The 22,387-nt window shown below is 38.4% G+C and overlaps 1 protein-coding gene and 1 long non-coding RNA gene across 13 annotated transcripts in view; one reads left to right on the plus strand and one right to left on the minus strand.

Moving 5' to 3' along the window:
- UBE2D3 (ubiquitin conjugating enzyme E2 D3) overlaps positions 1–14,909 on the minus strand; it is a 28,165-nt gene extending 13,256 nt beyond the window's left edge. The window contains exons 1-4 of one of the 9 annotated variants that reach the window (XM_059376698.1): positions 14,822–14,909; positions 13,355–13,509; positions 1,009–1,072; positions 888–940 (exon numbers count right to left, since the gene is read on the minus strand). In XM_059376698.1, the coding sequence (XP_059232681.1) occupies positions 888–940; positions 1,009–1,072; positions 13,355–13,378 (141 nt within the window). In that variant the 5' untranslated portion in view covers positions 13,379–13,509; positions 14,822–14,909. Of the gene's footprint in view, positions 1–887; positions 941–1,008; positions 1,073–13,354; positions 13,510–14,240; positions 14,699–14,821 lie in introns of those variants that run through there. The other 8 variants (XM_059376706.1, XM_059376680.1, XM_059376669.1 and 5 more) reach the window with 8 other exon arrangements.
- On the plus strand, positions 14,667–18,887 carry LOC132001832 (uncharacterized). 4 transcript variants are annotated; one of them, XR_009399696.1, is made up of 3 exons: positions 14,667–14,753; positions 15,685–15,749; positions 16,833–18,887. It is a non-coding gene; the product is annotated as an uncharacterized LOC132001832 (long non-coding RNA). The 4 variants fall into 4 exon arrangements; XR_009399695.1 differs by lacking the exon at positions 14,667–14,753 and adding an exon at positions 14,988–15,344; XR_009399693.1 differs by lacking the exon at positions 14,667–14,753 and adding an exon at positions 14,988–15,192.
- The last annotated feature ends 3,500 nt before the right edge of the window (positions 18,888–22,387 follow it).

Consider the following 22,387-nt stretch of genomic DNA (forward strand, 5'->3'; position numbering starts at 1 on the left):
AGGGACCATGTCTATCCTTAATGGCTGGCACACAGTGAAGGATCACAATGAAGATTACAGTTACCAAACTCGGAACTACGGAATAAAAACTTACTAACTTTTCCAAGAACCTTTCTCCTTTAAGAATGACAGACATCTATCTATAGACCACTAACTCACCAAGTACATTATTGACATTTATGCGGAGATTAAACCACCAAAGGGAGGGGTGCAGATTAAGACATACATATACCATAGAAGAGAAATCCTAAAGAGCCTTTCAAGTCAGAAAAATATTAAGTATTGTGCAAGATACAGTCTTACCCCAGGTTGTTTTACTGCGCTCTAATTCTGTGAAATTCTTAGATGGTATCCATAATTCTGAATATTCAATTATCCAGCATATACAGTTTCTTATCTACCCAGGATAGAAAGGAATTTTGCTGTATTCAAAATACCACTTTCTACCTAAAATTTTTCAAATTTTGTAAAAAACTAAGGAAGAATCAAGTATCAAAATAATACAATAAAAATAGATTTTCAGCAGCAACAGGAATAAGATCTTTGAGTAACACCACGGTAGAGCCAGTTAAATTAATTGGCTCTATAAGTATAAGGAAGCTCTATGACAATGCTTTACATTCCTATGAAAGAAAACTAGAATAAGTGAAAAAAATATGATAGGCCAGAGATGCTATATTCTAGAACCTGAGTACAGGAACAGACACATAGCACATGTAACAAATTACTATTCATTGAATTGTTATGCCTTTCAAAAACAGTACAACTATGGCAATTCCAAAAAAGTACTACAATGTAATAAAATAAACAGAAGACTAAGTTAAATACAACTTGGTCAATGCTGAACCTTTAATCAAAAGCAAAATGTTTTAATTCTTAATACTTACAGGTCCCATAATTGTGGCTTGCCAATGAAACACTAGGGAAATACAAAACAAAACTGTTGTTATCTAAACACATACAAGTTTTTTGAAATTAGCCATTAAAATCTACTTGAGAGTTACTTACTATCATCCCCAACTGGACCTGCAGAACATTGTGCTGGAGGGTCACGGGCCAAATCACTAAGTTCCTACACCAAAACAGAAAATGATGGGTCATGTAACCATAATAAAAAATGTAAGCAAGCAAAGAAAGCCAACTGTTTATTTTCACCCCATTCTTTAAGGAACATATAATCAGTTCACATTAATATATTCTAGTAAAAGAGAGAAAGCGTAAGTAGCCAGTCCAGATCCTGGGACATAGCAGGTATAAATATGAAAATTTTTGTTACACCAACGAAAGCTGTGCAAACCAAAAAAGTTCTATCAGATACTTTCATGGCTTAAGAACTTAAGACAAAGCAGTTCTCAATATCCTTAATACTCATGTTGTCTAATGAACTTCCCTGACATCTCAGAGTTTCTACCATCTCAAATCCTGCTATTTCCAAACCACACTATCCACAGACCTCATTTTCCACTTGAAAAATCGCTCATGGGGCTAGGTAGGTATTCTTTTTTGTTTGATCTTATTCCTGCAACTCAACCATGTCTTTTAGACAACGTTGAGTAAAATTACAACTCTGGAAGAACCTGAAATTTGCTCATAGTAAAAACATGCAGTTTCCAAAAGTCCACCCCACCTTGTATTTACAAATACATACTGAGCTCTTCCACATGACTTGTATGTAACACATATGGATAATGCAGTAAGAAAATAGTTGTTTCTTCACTGTTTTAAAATTTAAGACGATATAACTTTATCTATGTACATATATACCTATATAGACATCTTTATAGGGATTTACAGACAGACCCATGAGGTAATAGTGGGCTTCTAAAAAAAAAAAAAAAAGGAATACACAATGCTGCAGAAAGAGAACTAGAGCAAATATCTGCCTCTGTTATACGGTCAAAATGCACTTTAGGAAATGGCCAATTGTTTGGGAGTGATCAATCTAGATTCACTCCATTAAAAAAAAAAATCAATGAAAAATCAATGCAGAAGAATTGTCCTTGTGGCAATCATTTCACAAAATATCAGAACATTATGTTGTATACCTAAAACTAAAAACATTACAAGTCAATTATATTTCAATAAAACTGGGGTGGGGGGTTGCTCTGATATACTCGATCTTGTTTCTGAAAACTCATACCACATTTGCTTTTAAGATTATTCAACAGCCAGACATCCCAAGATTCACAATTTCAGGATAATGGAAAACCAGATAATTTCTGCTTGCCTTTTAAATATACCTTCACATGTTCAGCATATGTAAAAATGGGAGAAAATTCATTTCAACCACTTTTGATCCTGATAATAGGAATTGCAGAAACTCTTGACTAGAAATTAAACAAATGGTTAAAAGAAACTATGTATGGTTTTGGCTTAAAAATAAAAACAAACACCCTTACAAAGTATCAAGTGATTCTGAACCACATTAAATTTTTGAAAACTATTCCTTTTTTGAATAAAAATAGAAATGTAGGGGCGCCTGGGTGGTTCAGTGGGTTAAAGCCTCTGCCTTCGGCTCAGGTCATGATCCCAGGGTCCTGGAATCAAGCCCCGCATCGGGCTCCCTGCTTGGCAGGGAGCCTGCTCTCCCCCCCCCCCCCCCCCCCCCCCTCTGCCTTCTTGTGATCTCTGTCCAAAAAAAAAAAAAAAAAAAAAAAGTACTTACAACTCGAATTGACTATTATGAAGCAAATTACTTTTTCATAGGCCAAATAAGTTTTCATATGGTATTTACTTACATCCCATAATCAGCCACTTTTATTATAATGGGAATCTAACACCATCTCAATGCATAAAAATTTTACTGTACGGGGCACCTGGGTGGCTCAGTGGGTTAAGCCTCTGCCTTCAGCTCAGGTCATGATCTCAGGGTCTTGTGATCAAGCCCTTCATGGCAGAGAGCCCGATTCTCCCTCTCTGCCTACTTGTGATTTCTTTTTCTGTCAAATAAATAAAATCTTAAAAAAACAAAGAGGTCTTTTAAATCATGTACCAGCCCTCATCTCTAAGATAACAAGTAATTCTCATAACATTATTATGCCTATAGCATAAGCAAATGAGATTACAGAATAATATCATAGCAAGGAAAAAATATGGGAGAAAGCATAATTAACAAGTCATTTTAGACATTCTTCTATATATATATATATATATATAACATTTTGTCTACTCAATAAGTATCTTACCCCGCTTTCATGAAAATGTTTTTTCCTCCAAACTTGTGATTGTAGTGTTCGGTTAATGGTGGCTGACAATCACCTGTTACTCAGGGCTAATCACAGAATTTTGTTACTTTGGCCTGTGATTAGCTCAAAGGGTTGCAAAGCAACCCAAGCCAGGACCTGACCTAATCAAGTCCATCCATCTCTGCCCGGTTTTTCAAACTGAAGCTGGAACACTCTTCCCTCTAAATCAAAAGCTGTATGATTGTGACCTAGAGCTGTTGGCAGCCATGTGCCCTGAAATTACATGGTGAATCCAAAGAAAAAGAGATCACATTGAGCAGTGGAGATAATAAAAGCTGACTTGGCATATACACGTGCAATTTTAGTCCCTGAGGTTATAGCTTGTTCTGGGTTCCTATAGCTATATTTCCTTTGATTGTTAACCACTCCAGTTTTCCTTCTAATAAATCCAAAGGGGGAAAAACCCCAAGCGTGAGGAGACCCATTCTAAGGCAGAGCTACTGGGACCCACATAGACTTTACCCACTAAAGCACAATGTAATGCTCAAGTCTTGTTTTCTTGAAAAACATGTAAGAAAGAAAACTAAGTGAAGCAGTCTTAAAATTAAGCTAGAGGGAGCAGTCATGTGTCCTGTCTAGCAACTTTTAATCTAATCACAGAACCCAGAGGTTAATTTAAATTCATTTCTAAAATGAAAAGTGCAATATCTGCTATTAAAGTTTCACTATCAAAACATTTATTCGCTTATAGGAAGACTGCATTTTTGGTATCCAGCAGGTTAGGTTTGAATAATACCAAGATAAAACATGAATGACTTTCCCAACAGACTGAGGTAATATCAAGTAAGCAAAATGCAAAAACAAAAAACTACATTTCAACAACTCAAGTGCTTAAAATAAAAGCATTCAAATACTTTGTAAATCTTAAAAAGGTAACCACTAACCTTGTGAGGGTTTAAAAACAGTGACAACTGAGCTGGGTCTTGATGGAAAGGGATAAGCATTCCAAACAGAGAAACTCATTCAAAGTTGAGGGTGTGAAAGAACACAAGGCTGTAAAAATTTGCTTATAGTCTTACATACCAGAAACACAACAGGGTATAGGTAGAAAGTAACCCATGTGGCCAGAAAGGTTAACCATGGCTAGGATCTTCCTTGGGTTTGAATATGTCAGACTACCCCAAACACAATGGGAAACGAACAGTTTTATTTTTGTTTTAAAGATTTACTTACTTGAGACAGCAAGCACGGTGGGGGGGCCACGCAGAGGGCACCCTACATGGGCCTCAATCTCACCAACTCATGAGATCATGACCCAAGCTGAAACCAAGAGTCAGATGCTCAACTGAGCCACCCAGGTGCCCTGAACCATGGATAGTTTTTAAGCAAGAATAAGACAAATCAAATTTGGTTTTCACTATTTTTTTATATGTATGGACAAATACTACATTAGGAGGGATTCTCTGAATTTAACTTACTAGGTCATATCCCCAAAGTACCCATAAATCTGTGTACCAACCTGTTAGTTAAGCAAAGCTTAACATTTTTAAAATGTTGTAGATATAATTGACGATCCCTCATATACTCCTTAAATTCCATTTCCTTTCTCCCACAGTAGGTAACAGATTATCCCAAATTTGGCTTCCACTATTTCTCCACATTTTTACACTCTACTAGGTATGTATCTTTTCACACATAGTATTGTTTTGCAGGTTTTCAAATTTTAAGAGATAAAAAACTATGAATACACAGTTATACAAAGACCTATATCTACATATTTCTATGTATGTCTACTATTCAGAACACTGGCTCTTAACACTGTTTATAATAAGGACTTCTAAGACCAATTTAATTACAGCTCTTCTATCCCCCCAAATACACACATACTTGCACAAAATTTTAATTTGTGGGGTTATCAAAGACCCATCCCCATTTTGTAGGAATCCCTAATACAAAGGACAGAGAAGTAGGTAACTACATTAGGAAGCTATAGCAGTAATTCAGGTGAAAGAAGAACAGGAGAACTAAGTCACTGAGGATGATAAAAGATCTTAAATAACAAGCATTTTATTTTTAAAACAATCTTATGGAAACAGGCCTTCTTTCTATTTTTCCATCAATCACCTTACTAGGGGAAAGAATGCATTCAAAGTGTAGGACATACTACTCTTTGGTGTCTCTACTAGACCACTTGAATATTAGAGGTCTAAGGATGGATTTCCAAATGGTTGCTTTTTCAAAAGGGTATCCTTACATCAAAAATGTAGTTTAAAAATTTGATATGGAATTTGGAAAACTGAAAAAAAAAATTTCAACTGTACCAACTCAAGTCTTTATTCTACTCAAGGTATATTTATTGGACTTAAGATAAATTTTCAATGAAGCATCTACTCAAAGATTACTCAAAAGTAATTTTGTCTTTGGTTTTAACTTTACGAAATGACTTTAAACCTGAAATTTTCATAGGCTTTAGGGACAAAAACAGTTTGTAAAATTATATGAAGAACTGAAACCATTAGCTCTTTGCTTCCTAGCAGGGAGAGACAGTGGCAAGGACCAAAGAGAACAGCTCACATAATAGCACCTATAAAGGGTTCATACTGTTGACCACCCCTTTCCCCAAGAACGGCATTACTAAGGTTGTCTCTTGGCCAACTATTAAGACCACTAAAATAGCAAAGAGTCTGGCAGGGAGACTGGCACACACTAGGAGTGGCTAACGGCTCCACTCACAGTGAATCAACTCTAAAGCTGACCAAGGGCATACAAGGACATAAAGAAAAATAAAACCTCACCAAAGTTAGACATCTCTTTGCCATGGTGTGTTCTTCTGGAGGATATTTTCCTTTTGGATCATCTTCCTATGAACTGCTTCTCCTAAAACCTTCCTGTGAAACACCTGGCTATCATGAGAATCCAGGCCTCTTCTCACTTAGAAATACGCTTCTCCTTCCCATTTAAAAGCCTAAACAGACTCATAAGGAGTCAAGCAAATCTCTCTGTAAGGAAACCAAAAGGTACAGCTTAAGCCACTGAGCATTCTCATCTGGAGGTATGTAATTAAACAGTAAAGAATCTGACCATTCCTTTTCTGAGACTCATAAGAGAAAGCCTACAGTTTATCTTGAGAAAGATCTTTGCTTTGATCATTTTAGCACACAATATCTCTTTGACAGTTGACTGTTAGAAGCAAATCATGAAAAGGCTGAGACACTTGCTTAGAAGTCTAAACACACTGCTAAATATTTGCTTCTTGCTTCTCTCATTACACGTTACTCATTTCAAAGAAGTGAAAGGACGGACATAGACTATGAAGAACAGGAAACCAAGGTATTAAACACAAAGGTATCAGAAGTGATAGAGACATAAAAAATGGTCTCTGCCTTTAAAGAACTTGTAAATTGGGAATTAAGAACTATTTATGAATGATGAAGCTATACAGTAGCCACTTCAGATCAGTGTCCAGTAAGTTAATAGGAGTAACTGTTTAAGCATTCTGCTAATCGTTCTTCAAATGATAGCCTCTACTTATGTTAGATTAACATAACCAAAGTCAGCATTTATGAAAACAAAGATGATTGCTATGGTAACACCAAGTTCACAGGTTCCATCCTTGAGTAATTAGCACCACCAAGTTCACAACCATTTGTCATCCCATACTCCACCATTCATCTTGAACATTATCACACAAAGGTCAGAATGATAGTAGTATCATAAATACAATTCCCATCATCACTTTTGGGGAAACTGAGAAGTTCATGCCATCACCGAAAGGTAATTTCTTGTATTAAAGAGTCCACTTCTTTAAAAACTTCTGACTTAAAGACAAGATGTGTGTAACTATGTGAATCAGTGTCATACAGACGGTCCTGCCTCTTAAAACCTATACTGAGCAACAGAAACTACTACCTTGGGGGCTGGATGAGATGAGGCTATGAGGTGGAAGGCAAGAAGAGAGCCTTTACAAGAAATTTTGAGGTAAGAATCACCCTCAAGGAGCCTTTACAACCTAGCAAAATATAAAGGTACACACTCAGACCAATGTCAGGATGAAATACAGTATAATTGCCTAATTAGGCAGATGAGAACTGCTCTAATTGTTCTTATAAAGATCAGGTTTACCATGAAGTAGAAATTTGTATTAGATTTAATGCTCTGAAATTTTTACATACCATGTGTAGACACAAATGGTAAGGAAAGAAACAGCATACATTTCAGAAATGTATCCTTACCATAAGTTACTTAACAAGGAAGCTTAGCAAAATATTTTGGGATCTGAACAATTTCATGGAGCTATAGACTCAAAATAAGAAGGAATAGTCACTTTAAAATCACTACAGCTTGGAATTTAGAATTTGAGAAATAGTTAAAATTTCTTTTACCTTAAGGATTAACAGGTAGGTAGGTTCTACAAACCATGTCTCATTGTATCACTGACACTACATTAATTTCCTGTTTAGTTGTAATTACAGGTTAGACAATGTGCTAGTTTGCCTGATTAGACAAGATACAAAGAATGGGTTGAATAATACTACAATTTTCTTTCTTTAAATCACCACTTAAGTCACTTAAAATTATTCAAAGCTATTTTTCTGTAAGCACTATCTAAATGAGCAAAACAGCCAAATTTAGGTTCTCAGCTTTGATATATAAAAGCATACAAGACATTTCATAAACATAAAAAACAAAATTAACAACAGTCCAGTGGTGGAACACATCCAATTATAAATTAGCTTTGAAATGCTAACAAGACTAAGATGAATGTGAACAAGTACTCCATTCTAAAAATGAACCAGTAACCAAGTACTGATTCACAACTGAAACCTACGAGACCAAATATGACATATCCAGCAATGAAAAGTTGGAAGGCCCGAATGAAACAAGATTATGTTGAAGGTATCGTTAGAGATAAAAATCAGATGTTAAGGGAGAGTATAAAACACTTCATTGAATTTTTCCCTTCCCCAAAGGCAGAGGGTAGTTTTGAGACTCTTACATACCAAGGTTAACTTGGCTAATAAGTTATTCAGTAAATTCATCTATTCTGAATTACACCATTCAATTTTCAAATAAGATCACTATTGTAGCAAAACCAAAAAGAATACAAAATTTTCCATTTAAATAATGAAAATCCTTTAACTTTGCTTATTTCAAAATTTTGACACTGAGAATTAACTACAGTTAGAAAAACCACCCTGAGATGACAAAACATAGTATAAGTAAAATATTTAGATAAACTATCTTTAATAATAATGGGTAAATCTGATATATGAATAGCCCTTTCTTTTCAACAGGTGTTTCTCATACTTGATTTATGTTCTTAAAAGGTAAGTTGCACAAGGTGACAAACACCTATTCGTGTGTTTATATGCTTGTTTCTTCCACTCAAAGCAGAGACTCTCATGGGTAATGACAAGGCTTCCTCATTTTTCTTTATCTCTTGGGACTAGACTACTGTGCCAAACAGTAAAACCTCAGTAAGTATTGATTAAATGATTATTGCTAAGTCTGTGGATCTTAACCAGAGGAAGGCCTCAGAATCATCTGGGTAATTTCAAAATTATGCCTGATCCCAGAGAAAATGATTCCATAAATATGCTTAGTTCCCATATACCATATTCTTTAAGATCTCTGCTCAATATCCTGATATATAAATGCAACTCGTGTCAAAACCCACAAACCGTAACATATTCTACAGAAGGCAAAACCCAATCTAAGACTTGAGATTTCAACCTGAAAACTTTCACGTCAGTGGTAGGAACCTAGTATCTTCTTTACTAGAAAGGGATCATTATAGTCCAAAGGATTTGGAAAATCTTCAAGAATTGACTGTACCTTAAGACTAACAAGGGGTACTGAGTCCTTGAGTTAAGTAACATATAACCTAACAACACATACCTTGTAAGTAGTTTTCCTCTAGTGCTAGTAAGAGTATTCAACTTTGTATTCGTAGGAGTAACGACAACTAGAATAACTGCAGATAAGCAGGATGATCAAAGCAATGTCAAAGTCAGTCACTCTTAATAAAATTAACACCAAGGTCACCATCAGCATCCATGAGTCACACAACCGTCCCACAAATTGAGCTAGCTACTGAAGCACCTTGGGGATCTTAAAGAGACACCTGCAAAATCATGTATCTGGTCTATAGGCTCTTTGGGGACAAGAGTATTTTAAGATATCCCTAACAGTTGGCACATGGTAGTTTCCATAGTCCTTGAAGAGACTAATCAAAAAGGAACTCACTCCTGCTTTCAAAACTTAGCAGTCAACAGCTTAGTTCACAAATTAGCTATTACCTGGGTGTAAGAGTCAAGTCAAATCCCAATTATTTAAATGTGGCCTGGGAGAAGAGAACAGCTTATTCCAGGTAGCAAGACCAAATAACATTCACTGGATAAGACAGAAATTGAAATGGTCTGAAATAGCAGAACAGCATGAAGTTTAAGAGCTTAAGCTCCCGAGGCAGACTATCTGATCTGAATCTCAGTCTCTTCTTACTAACTGTGAGACTGGATAAGGAACTTAACCTCTCTGTGCCTTTTCTTTAGATATCACTGAGTAATAAAGTGCCTCTATCTCAAGAGAATTGTGAGGATTAAATGAACTGATTCTTATAAAGGCCTTATGAACAGTGCTGCGTATGTAGTAAAGGGTAAGTCCTAGCTACTATCAGCAGTACAATAATGCACAAGAAAACATTTTTGATTACCAAAAACCTAAAGGATGATGATGTAACAGTTAAGACACATTGTGGAGCCACACTGTTCAGGTTCTGATCCCAGTTCTGCCTTTCAGTGCCTCAGGTTTCTAATCTCAAAATGGGGATAACAATTTAATTGTAACTACTTCCTGGAGTTGTTGTAATACTAAATGAGTTAATGCTGGTGTCTCAAATAGTTCTGACACATTGCAAACACTCAAAACATTATTCTTCTAGGCTCGGCTCACATATTTTATGTAGTTCTTTCTAAACGCCCCAAAACACAAGCACTGTAGTTACTTTAATAGCAGTAGTAAAATTGTCTGTGGTTCTCAACCACTAATCAACTTGGGAGTTCCCATTTTTGATTCTTGTTGTTTAATAAATAGCACTGTAAAACCATACTACAGCTTATTAAATAAATAACACAGAAGAAAACCAAGTTAAGATTATATGATAAGGCTGCCTGGTCTAAGAAATACTCAAAATATTGTAATGTAGCTTTAGAAAAAACAAATCCAAAGGCTAATCAAATAAACTATTAATGGCTAAAAATATCCCAACGCTACCATTTCAATAAAGTATCAACAAGGAATACAGATATCTTAATATTTGGAACTTGGGAGCTTCAGAAAGTAAATTCAAAATAAACAGGTAGGGGCACCTGGGTGGCTCAGTGGGTTAAGCCTCTGCCTTCGGCTCCAGTCATGATCTCACGGTCCTGGAATCGAGCCATCGAGCCCCGCATCCGGGTCTCTGCTCATCAGGGAGCCTACTTCCTCCCCCCTTCCTCTGCCTGCCTCTCTGCGTACTTGTGATCTCTGTCAAATAAATAAATAAAATCTTAAAAAAACAAAACAAAAAAACAAAAACCCAAACAGGTCCATGACAGAAGAAATACCACACTAACATCAATGCCTACTTGACCTTGTATTTCTAGAACACAGGACCCTAAAAGAGCCACCTCCCATTAACTATCTACTCACTGAAATTCTTTGGATCTTGGATCTTTTCCCCTCCAAGTTTCATCATGTGTTTCTGATATTAACAGCTAAGCATCAAGCCATAAGCCTTTCAAAAACTTCGTATAGGTTGAATGAACCGTCCCACATAAACACTGTTTCTTCCAATTTGTAAAGTATTATGTCTAGTTTCTGTATTACACATACCTTCAAAATATTTCTAACAGAAGTCAATCTGGTACTAATGAAAACAACTAAACCAAGAAAGTTCTTTAAAGTCTCTGAAGATTAAAAATAGTGATATAAAATAGCAGTAATAATAATCTGAGTGCCATGTGCCAGGGGCATATTCAAAGCCACACGTCAACCTCTTTAATCCTAAAATAAACAAAATCTAGAAACCTAAACCCGTTTTTGCTCATTGCCGCATCCCTAGAGTCTAGAACATACTAGGCACTCAACTATTGTTCGTACATAACAAGTATTTGTTTCATAGAAGCACACAAATAATTTGCCCACTCCTAGAACTCTAAGTGGAACATTTCTACCCCAAAGTTCACATTCTTAACTATTATATTGCCTCTCTAGATCTTTTAAATCATTAAGTGGTGTCACAGCAGCTGGGTATCACCTATAAAAGAAAAAAAAAAAATAAATGAGACCTTCCTTTGAAGTGTGCTGTTCCACACGCATAAAAAGCTATGGATTTGAGATTATTCCACATCTTAGTTTCCTGAACTAATTCTCATATATAAAAGATTTTGATCTGTACTAAATGTTATATTCCTTATATTAACTATGCTGTAAAATAGGACTATGCTTCTCCAATCGTACTGCTGGCCTCAGAAGTGGTCAGAGAGGTTTAATCTAATCCTTTTGACTTAAAATCTTAACTCCTAAAAATTTGTACCTCTCCTTTTCCATTCTCTCAAAAACAATGATTTTTTATATTTCACATAAACGCACAATGACAAAGCAATGATGAACTAAAATCAAAATTCAAGATTTCAGCCTCAATACATTGCCTGAAGATCTGCAGTCAAATGCTCTATCCCTGAGCTATAACCCCCCCATCGCCTGAAGATCTGAACCATTATCTTTCATAATACCAGTTTGGTCAAATACACTCCAAAGTTACAGGTATTAAATAAAATTAGGCAGCATCAGGTCTACTTACTAAAGCCAAGTCTTTCCCATTCCTTCCACGTAGAACCCCTTTTAAAAAAGTAATCCATCCAAGCCAAAGTTTCTAACTCACAACATCCTCTGTCTCCTAGTTTTAGTAAGGCCGAATTTATTCCATGACATTTTTTTCAAGTTAGCTGTAAATACTCCACCCTCCTCGATTGTGCAAGAACCAAACACACCACACATACACAAGTTACAAAAAAGGGCAATACAGTCTCAGAGTTTGAATATAAAGTCTCCAGCATGACGTCTTAAGAGCGGCATACAATCTGATGTCAAAGTTAACATTTAACAAAGAACTTTATTTCATATTATTACGAAAGGAGATGCCGGAAAAAGCCTGAACCAGTTAAAGCAGCCGCCATCTTAAAATGCGGGATAGAAGTTAGAGCAAGAAAATGAGACTAAACCACCGGAGGTGGAGGTTCCGCTCACCCCCCTCCTACTTCGAGCCTCGAAAAATCCCATTTTTTCAACTTCTATCGATAGTTCAGTATCAAACCACGTTTTAAGTAGCGAAACAATCTTCTCCGAGGGTGTTATTAAATAAGATGAGGCAAAAATAGGTACACTGAACCTCCCCTTACTGCCATCACACCCCTAGTCCTCCCTCCCCCCAAAAGAAGGGAGCTTCCAGAAGCCTTTTACATCAGTTCCCAGTGTCCCTCTGATAAATACTTTCGGGTGAGAAGTCTCAACTACAAAACATAGGAAGTGGTAACATAGTGTCAGCCCATCTCCTCCCAACCCCACTTTTTCTTGTGTAACCTGCCCAGAGTCGATGAAGTTTGACTAGGCTCAGTGACTACTCTTCCGCCACCAAGAGACTTCTACACCGACCCCCCAACTAAGTTCGGGACCCGACAAATTTCAATGATCTTCTCCCCTATGAATTGGCCATGGTTCTTCCCCCTAGAAAACCCAAGAGCCTTGCTCTTACAACTGAAGTTTTTAAGCACCGAGAATAGAGAGCGCCATGACATTTGCTGGAGCGTTCTCGACAAATCTTGACCCTCAAACAAGACTAAATCTTCTTTCAGAAGCAGAACCAAACCGCCTGAAATCACTCCCCCCCACCCCTAATTTGAACCGATTCCAGTGAAACACACTCAAGATAACCTCTCACTTGCCACAAGTGTTCTGTTGCTAGCTTTAAGCATCATTTCTTTAAAGTACATCTGCGTTTCCCATCCCCCAACAGAAGTGACCCAAGGAGAGACGTTTTCATAATTATACTTCCTCCCCACCCCCACGCTTTCCTCCGAAACTGAGCCTTGCATTCCTCCCACGACCCCATTCCCAGCCCCACGGGTTACCTTATTAATCCGTTTCAGCGCCATAGTCTGTGCTTTTCGTCTGGCTCCTCACTCTCTCGGTGTGTGCTCAAAGGTCCGGCCAAAACTCTTGATTATCCGGGCGGCAGGGAAGGATTGTCTCTTCGTCTCACACCGGCTCGGCCAGACACAGGCGCCTTTTGCAAAAACGGAGCAGATCAGCACTCGCACGGGCCCCGGAGAGACCCTGATGAATCCAGGTCCCTTAAAACGGTCGCGCTCCGGGGTGGGTGGGCTGGCGTGGCAAAGCCACCAACAGCCTCTATGCCGTGCTTCGGCCCGAAGAGGAGGCAAGGGTGACGGGAAGAGCGGAGGGGCGGCTACAAGTTTGACTTCCCGGCCTCTCGAAAGGAAGAGACCCGGGTGGGAGAGGAAGAGGCGTAGGAGAAAGGGGTGGGTGCGGGGCAGGGTCCGGAGCCCAGCAGAGGAGGAGCCGGGGCCTAGTCGGCGCTATGCCGGCGTCACTAGGGCAAAGAAAGGCTGGGGGGGGGGGGGGGGGGGGAAACAGGAGACTCCGGACTGACGCCGGGCTTCTTTCGGTTTCTGCTCAAAGGTGCGGCCAGTAAGGGGAAGGAAATAATAGAGAAGAGACTTGATATATGTTGCTGTCCCCGCAACTAGAGCTATTCTGTGTCGGTCCCTGACGCCACCGTACACTCCGCCTTCCAGCGCGCTCCCGCACGCGCCCGCCCAGCCACCGCCACCACGCGCCCGTGCTGCCCCTGAGGCTCCGGCTTAGGCGCGAGGACGCGCCCATTCCCCCACCCCCTCAAACAGGAGAGGCCCTGGCTTCCCCAGCCTTCCCACCCCACCCCACCCAACAGGCTGGTCACTCAAGCCACCCCAGGCCTGTGTTTCCCCCTCTTACCCGGCCGGCCAGTGGGCCGGCCCCCCTTCCCTTCCCCTAGCCGTCCACACCCACGCGTACAGAGGGGCCGGGGCCTCCCTCAAGCTGCGGCCTCGGCCTCCTCCCCGCGCGGCAGCTGGTGCCTCCCCGGCCCTACGGGGCTCACGCGCACGACACAGCCACAAGATGTCCGCTCTGACGGAACTACTGCCAGCTGCCACGCTCCGCCCCTCCCCCCTCCTCCTGTCTCTTCACCGCCGCGTATCAGTCCGCCAACGCCGCCGTCGCGAGCACAGGACGAATCTAAGGGTGAAGGGGGACGGTTTACTTCCTACGTCCAGGGCCGAGGTTATCCGTGCTACCCCCTTTTCCTCCTTTTCGGAACAGCACCTCCTTACTAAACAGATCGGAGATTGGACTGGGAGGGCGGGGGCCGGAGGCGGGTCATGGGCTTGGGGGGGAAGGGTGGACGAGCGGCGGAAACCCTCAGCCTCAGAGAAGCATCGAGAACCGGAAGGAGACCATGGGAGGAAGGTAATGGAAGCGGCAGCTGCGCGGTGGAGACCCACGCCCCTCCCAGCAGCGTCCCCCAATTTCCTCACTTGGTATTGAGGCGACGGATCTCGCGAGAACCTCGTGGCTGGCTAACAGGAGCTATAACTCTGCAATGACTTAAGGGCAGTTTTGTGCGCTCTTCCGGGTGGGAGCCCGCCCACAAATCCACAAATTCTCGCGAGATGCAGTAGGAACCGGCTCGAGTTGGGGCGGGCCGTGTCCTGGAAGCACCGCCCCTGAATGGTCATGCTGGTGGGAGGGAGAGGAAATGGAATTCCCCCGACGGGTTAGAGCGCGCGCCGACACATCGGTCTTTCACGCGCCCAATCAGGAATGTGCGGTGGGCGGTACCACGGTCTAATTACTAGATACCTTTAGTCCTGCTTGATCCGGGTTTTTGAAGTTTTCGGTGAAGCAGGTGAGCGGTATTTACTCGCTTGCCTGTGTGGGCTGGTTAACCAGTAGGAGGAGGCACCTTTCGAAATGGAAAGAGTCATTTTAAGTAGAACCTGGTGGACCGCTGATCAGCGCTCTCACGTGCCAAAATGGAGCGCGTTTCTGACCTAGAAGGTCAGTCCTGAAAGAAGTGGGCCCATGCAGCCCTTCCCAGAATTACAGCAGGCTGGAAGTCAAATGCAACTATGAATTAACATAAAGAATGGGGAGATAGGGGCGGGGTATTTATTTGCCTCTCACGGTCCGCCAAGATTGAGGTACGGGAATAGACTAAATATATTTTTCTTCTTTTTGCTCTGTTCCATTTTCGAGATCCACAAAATTGGCAAAACTTAAGAGCTCAGAGTTTGGGGTCTCAACTGAAATAAGGGGGGGGGGGCAGAAATAGAATTGGCCTGTTTTAATCTTCCCGGTGTAAAATACGGAGATGGTGGTTTTGCTCTCTATCCTTCAGGCAAAGGGTAGTACGACATTCAGGAATAAAGAACGGCAATAAATAAATGAATAAATGGGATAAAGGTAAGTGCTGACTTGTTTAAAGCACTTGTAAAGTGCTGACTTTTCTAACATTCCTTTCTAACCTAACGAAGTGGATATTTAAAAGAATTAAATAGAAGTATAAGCTTGTTTTTAAAATATACATTAAAAGAAAAGCAGCAAGTTCTTTCTTGTTAAAGTATTACCTAATAACGGAAATAGGCCTGTGATGAATGGGCTAATGTATACTGTTTCAGTGACCAGAATGAGTGTCATAGAGCAATTAGTGAAACAGTGCTGCTCAAACTAGTGTGTATTTGAATCACCTAAGGATTTTGTTCAGAATGCAGATTTTGATTTAGTAAGCTTTGGTGGAGCATGAGATTCTACAGTTTTAACAAACTCCCAAGTTTTGCATATTATTCTGGTCAGAAGACAATCCTGTGAGTAGCAGAGCACTGAAGTGCTCATCACATAGCCTATTTCCCGTCTTCCAAAATAATCTTTTTTCTCTGTTTTAACCAGCCTAATATAGTAGAAACACAGAATTAGGCAGTTGGGGTAGAGAGTGAAATCCAGGTTTGAGTTCTTGCTCTATGCCCATTTGTGTGATACTGTGTGGTTAACTTACTATCCTAGTTTCTTCCAACATTTGAATTATACATAATAATAGCTGTCATTTTTCACAGGGTCATAGTATGGTTCAGATGTCATAAAATAATTGAAAGGGTGCTGTAGACTACAGTGGTGTATAAACCCAAGTTATTAACATAATCAGTCAGACATTAACTGGCCATAATGTGATACCTATGTAGGAATAATCATAAATATAGGTAATGTTTATGCAACACCTGTCATTTGTCAGGTACTGTGCTTATTAATCTCTTTACAAATAAAGAAACTGATGCATAGGGAGATTGTTACTAATCCCAGGATCACATAGCTAATAAGTGGTAGAAGTAGAATTTGAACCCTTGCAATTAACTTCCGGGTATTTAACGAGTGGAGTTTCATATTGTCTTTTAATTTAGAAAGTAGGAGAATAGGATGTTTTATATTTCTACTTATAATGTCCTCTGAATCTAGTTTTGTTGACTTATTTCTCCCTCTGTTTTGTTATTTCAGAACCCAAGGTTACAAGAGTGGTAGGAAACATTCCTACCTACCCAAAGGCAACTCACAATATCCAGGAGTTCCATAAAGAAAAATCCCAGATAAGCCATTTGTATTACCCTAATCTAAACAGTCTTTCAGTATGAAAGTTCCATATAAAGGAACATGTTAATGCTCTTAATTAACAAAGCACAGCAGACTGGGACAAATTTGAGGTCAGAGTTCTTAACTTTTGTGCGACAGACCACGCTGGCAGTCTGGTGTAGCCATGGACTCTTCTAAGAATAATGTTTCTAAATGTTTAAAATAAAATTCATAGCAATGGTAATAATATGATATAAAGTATCTCATTCCTAGTGGTGATACAGACATAGGTATAGCTGTTTGTCGCTTACATTCAAAATTTAAGGCAATGCTAAATTTCAGTTAGAGATTAGTAAAAATAAAGATTTTTTTTTCTCCTCCATCAAAGTCCACATACACCCTGGATTCTATCCAAGAACTTCATGATAAAAAATTTTTGGTAAAGTCTAGTGCGCTTACTCTTCTTAGTGAGCCTTGAGGGGATTGTAAAATTTTAACATGCAGTTATAATTTATATTCATAACAGTAGTGATTAATTTAAAAAAGTTTAATTACTACCAATATACTCATTAAGAGTGCATGGAAGTACATACTAGTTTTAGGAAATAGTTTTATTTCATTTGTTGATTTTTTTTTAAAAACTAAACCTATAAATATATCCTATAGAAGACTTTCCTGTCCAGATAACTTATTCCCCAAGCATTCTGGTAACTTAGGTTTTACTATGTTATTCTTACTTATCACATACCTTTGCAAATACGATGTGGTAGAAGTAAAATGAAAATAATAACCAAAGATTAAATTAAAATACTGTATAAATTTTTTAATGAGTGTTAATCATTATTTTTTGAAGTACTATGAGTGGGGTCTTTTTTTTTTTTAATATATATTTTTAAGACCTTATGTATTTATTTCTCAGAGAGAGAGAGAGAGAGAGCGCGTGCAAGCACAGGCAGGCAGAGTGGCAGCAGAGGCAGAGGGAGAAGGCAGAGAGAGAAGGCAGAGAGAAGAGCAGGCTCCCCGCTGAGCAAGGAGCCCGATGTGGGACTTGATCCCAGGACGCTGGGATCATGACCTAAGCTGAAGGCAGCCACTTAACCAACTGAGCCACTCAGGCGTCCCTGAGTGGGGTCTTTTAATTCATTATCTTATAAAATCTCTTTTATATAGATGAAACACTCAGGGTCTTAAAATTATTAACTAATTGTCAGGATTTAAACCTAGGCAGTCCGACCTCAAATCTCACACTCAACTAGTAAGCTATTTGATTATTTTTTAGTCCTTTGATTCTTAGTGAATATTAATTTGCCCAATAGTGCAACAAGTACATATTTGCTGTCTCAACTTCTTATGCATTTTGTAGTATTCCAAGTAAAATTCCACCCAGTGACTGAAAGGAATTTTCTAAACTTTTCCTTTGCAGCAGTATTGCTTATGGTATCCAACACCACCTTTAAATAAGTGGGTGACCGTTTGGGGCTGGACAATTGTTATGCAGAGGTTCTTGTTGCAATAAAGTTTTGCTTAGAAAAATCCACTTATGCCTTTGCCTGCCCTACAGACATACTTTCTCATCTGAAATCAAGACTTTGTTTTATAACGGTGCCACTATATTTTTATGTTGGCCACTGTCAAGGTTGTATACAAGAAATAATGACATACAAATAAATGTTAATATATGAAAGTATAGATTATATATGCTGGAGACAAGTGGTTGTGTAATCCCCAATTTTTATTTGGCAATGAAGTGAATTTATTGGTTGATTAGATTTCCTGTTTATTTTTTTTTCTTGTAGTTACATTAGCAAACTTAACAATGTTACTCAGTTTTGTTAAGGGTAGAAATAAAAGGAACATACATGGCTTAGAAGCATTTTGATGCTTTAGAGCAGCCTAGGATTAGCTGAAAATTTAAAACGCTATTTACAAATCTAGTGTTAGAACTCCTTTTACAATTGCAAATAAAGTTAAAAGTGACTCTCATTCATTTGACTTTTTGAATTACAGTGGTTGAAATGTCTATCTGATAAAAAGGAAAGATTTTTTTATTTTACAGTCTTATAAAGGGCTAAAAAGGTTTTATATATGAAAGAAACATTGACATTCAAAAATTAATATAAATACAAAAATGTTGAAAAGGTGAGCTTTAAAAAATCCTTAGTGAATATTGAAGTCTCAAAAAATGTTGAAAAGGTGAGCTTTAAAAAATCCTTAGTGAATATTGAAGTCTCAAAAGCTTCCTAATTGTGGTAGATCAGATCTTGTGTGAATTGACATAAAATGCAAGAAAAATATAAAGGTTCAAGAAAATTAGTATAAAAGCGGCAGTGAAGTAAGTAATAACTAATGAAATTTGTCAAAGTCCTAATGTTACATGAACATATCAGCAAAGCCACATAATTATAAAAACCTGAGTACCAGGCTTAATTAAAATGTACTTTTGAATAAATACAGTTAACATAGATTGATACGTATACTTAGGTTTATTGAGTCTGTATTTTCAGATCTTTGTAACTTTGTCATGGAATTTTATAACTTGCTAAGGATACTACTGGCTCTAATACACTGTATGCCATTTTATTAGTTTAAATTGTAAATGCTGTGATCCAGATTTTATATTCGAATCTGTGCTTACATATGCTGCTTGGAATAGGTAATTTAGAACCCAAGTCAACCAAATGTTATTTCATATTTGCATAAAAATTAAATTATCCCTTCTCTGTACTTTACCAGTTCAGGTCTCATTTTATGATCAAGACAAGTTAATGTGGTTTAGGGACCTACTTTATTTTTGCTTTGAACATCATTTGACCTTAAATTAAGGTGGTTTTTGGTACATAATGAGCTAGGCACAAATGTTGGGCTAAAAATAAATTTGAGCATTTTCACATAAAACTTGTATACATGACTGTTCAGAGTAACATTAATCATAATAGCTAAGATGTGGAAAGAACTAAATGTCCATCAGCTGATAAATGGATAAATAAAATATGGTATACCTCTATGATGGAATAATATTTATTAGAAAGAATAAAATACCAATATATGTCTCTTGTAGCTTGAAAATGCTCTGCTAAGTGAAAAAACCCACACACAAAGGCCACATGGTTGTTTTTGTTTTTTTAAGATTTTATTTGACAGAGAGAAATCACAAGTAGGCAGAGAGGCAGGCAGAGAGAGAGAGGGGAGGAAGCAGGCTCCCTGCAGAGCAGAGAAGCCGATGTGGGGCTCGATCCCAGGAGCCTGGGATCATGACCTGAGCTGAAGGCAGAGGCTTTAACCCACTGAGCCACCCGGGCGCCACAAGGCCACATGTTTTATTCCATTTATAGGAAATGGCTAGAATAGGCAAATCCATTGAGACAGAAAGGAGATGACTGGCTGCCAGGGACTAGCTAGCAGTGGGGAGAATGGGAGTGATTGCTAAAGGAGTATGGGGTCTTTTGGGGGGAGATGATAAAATGTGCTAAAAGTAGGTAATGGTGATGGTTGCAGAGCTCTACAGATACAGTAAAACCCCCTGAATTGTACACTTAGAAAGAATTTTGTGGTATGTGAAATACCTCAGAGTCTTAAAAAAAAAATTTAATTAGAACCAAATGTGAAATCAACCTGAAGCTTATTACTGAATATTTTCAGTATCTCAACATTCTCAGATTACTGATGATAAATGAGAAACGATATCTTTGTAAAATGGAAAGTTAACAGCCAATAGTAGGTTTATCCTTCATTACAAACAGTATAACCCAGATTAGATTTTAATACGATAATAACCTTTGCTATCAATTAGTTTTTAATTTGGGGTATTTTCACCAATCTTAATGAATAAAACAGTGATTAAAATTAACTTTAAGTAGCATTGTATTTCCTTGAAAATAGAAGTTCGTAATTATGGCTGGAAATAGAATATATCCAATTACAAATTGTCTAAATAGATTAAAAAAAAACTTTTCTTTTAAAATTTCAGATGAAGTCAAGTTAGGTTGGAAATCATGGATAAATCATCTAGATATAAGGATTTTGAGGATTAGATAGTGTCAGATGAGAAAACCAATTTAGTAACGAGTTCAATGTCCTTTATTGGGGCAGGTGAGGGGGATGAGCCTGGTGGTTGGTATTGTGGAGGGCAGGTACTGCATGGAGCAGTGGATGTGGTGCACAAACAATGGATTTGGGAACAGAAAAAAATAAAATTAAATAAAAAAAAAGTTTGATGTCCTTTATTGAATGTTAACAATCTGTGGATTGGGGGAGCAGACTACCTAACAAACAGCAGAACATTCAGGGGATTTTGGAAAGGAGCCATTGTACAGAGCATAAGAAGCAGTAAGATGGTAGCAGCATGATTGGCTAGGAGGCCAGGGATTTCCTTGTAAGGCTAACAGTTCCTGTTTTCTAGGGTAAGGTATGCTAGCTAAAGCGGAGTTGAAGGACTGTGGTTGGTGTGTGCTGTTTCCCTGGCAGGTGTTTTCTGTAAGCTCCAGTAAATATTCATTTAGATTTGTGATCATGTGGGCCAGGCCATTGAGGTGGTCTCCATTTTGTGGATCTCAATATAAAAATTAACTTTATTAGTACTTAAGTAAAAAATAAGTACTTTGAATTAGTATTACTTCCCAACTATAGATATAATCTGTTGCTTCAATAATAATACAGAAAAATCCAAAGGAAACAGGTACTGCGATTTAGGCCAGAAATGGATCATTGTTTTAAAAATAGTGGATTTGATTATTTATATCTATGTGAAAATTCTTTTTTTTTTTTTTTTAAGATTTTATTTATGTATTTGACAGAGATCACAAGTAGGCAGAGAGGCAGGCAGAGAGGAAGGGAAGCAGGCTCCCTGCTGAGCAGAGAGCCGGATACGGAACTTGATCCCAGGACCCTGAGATCATGACGTGAGCTGAAGGCAGCGGCTTAACCCACTGAGCCACCCAGGCACCCTCTATATGAAAATTCTTTAGTAAGTTAATAAATTCTATTATTTGTTAAAGAATTGTAAGGAGTGATGGGAATGCTGTACATAGTGGTTCTGAAGGATCTGATCTATATACTATCTAAGTAACATAATAGAGGCACTAGACTTTTAGTTTTTCTTAAATATTTATTAGAGCATGCACGCATGCAGCGGGGAGAGGCAGTTTTAAGCAGACTCCATGCTGATAGCAGAGACCATGTGGGGCTTGACCTCAGGACCTTGAGATCATGATCTGAGCCAAAACCAAGAGTCAGATGCCTAACTCACTGCGCCAATTTTTAATACACACTATTTTGCACCTGTTGGTTTTTTTCATTGCACAAAAGTAGCGATTTTAACACATGGCACTAAAAGAATGAAACAAACGTTTCACTACGTCTGAAAAACCTTAACAACAACAAAAAAATAAATAAAAATAAAAATAAAAAACCTTAACAAATTTGGCTTATTTGGTATTTAAGAATGTGACAGTTTCAGAGATACCCCATCATCAAAGCATATTAAA

This window comes from Mustela nigripes, chromosome 1, assembly GCF_022355385.1.
Source record: "Mustela nigripes isolate SB6536 chromosome 1, MUSNIG.SB6536, whole genome shotgun sequence".
Classification (NCBI taxonomy): Eukaryota; Metazoa; Chordata; class Mammalia; order Carnivora; family Mustelidae; genus Mustela; species Mustela nigripes.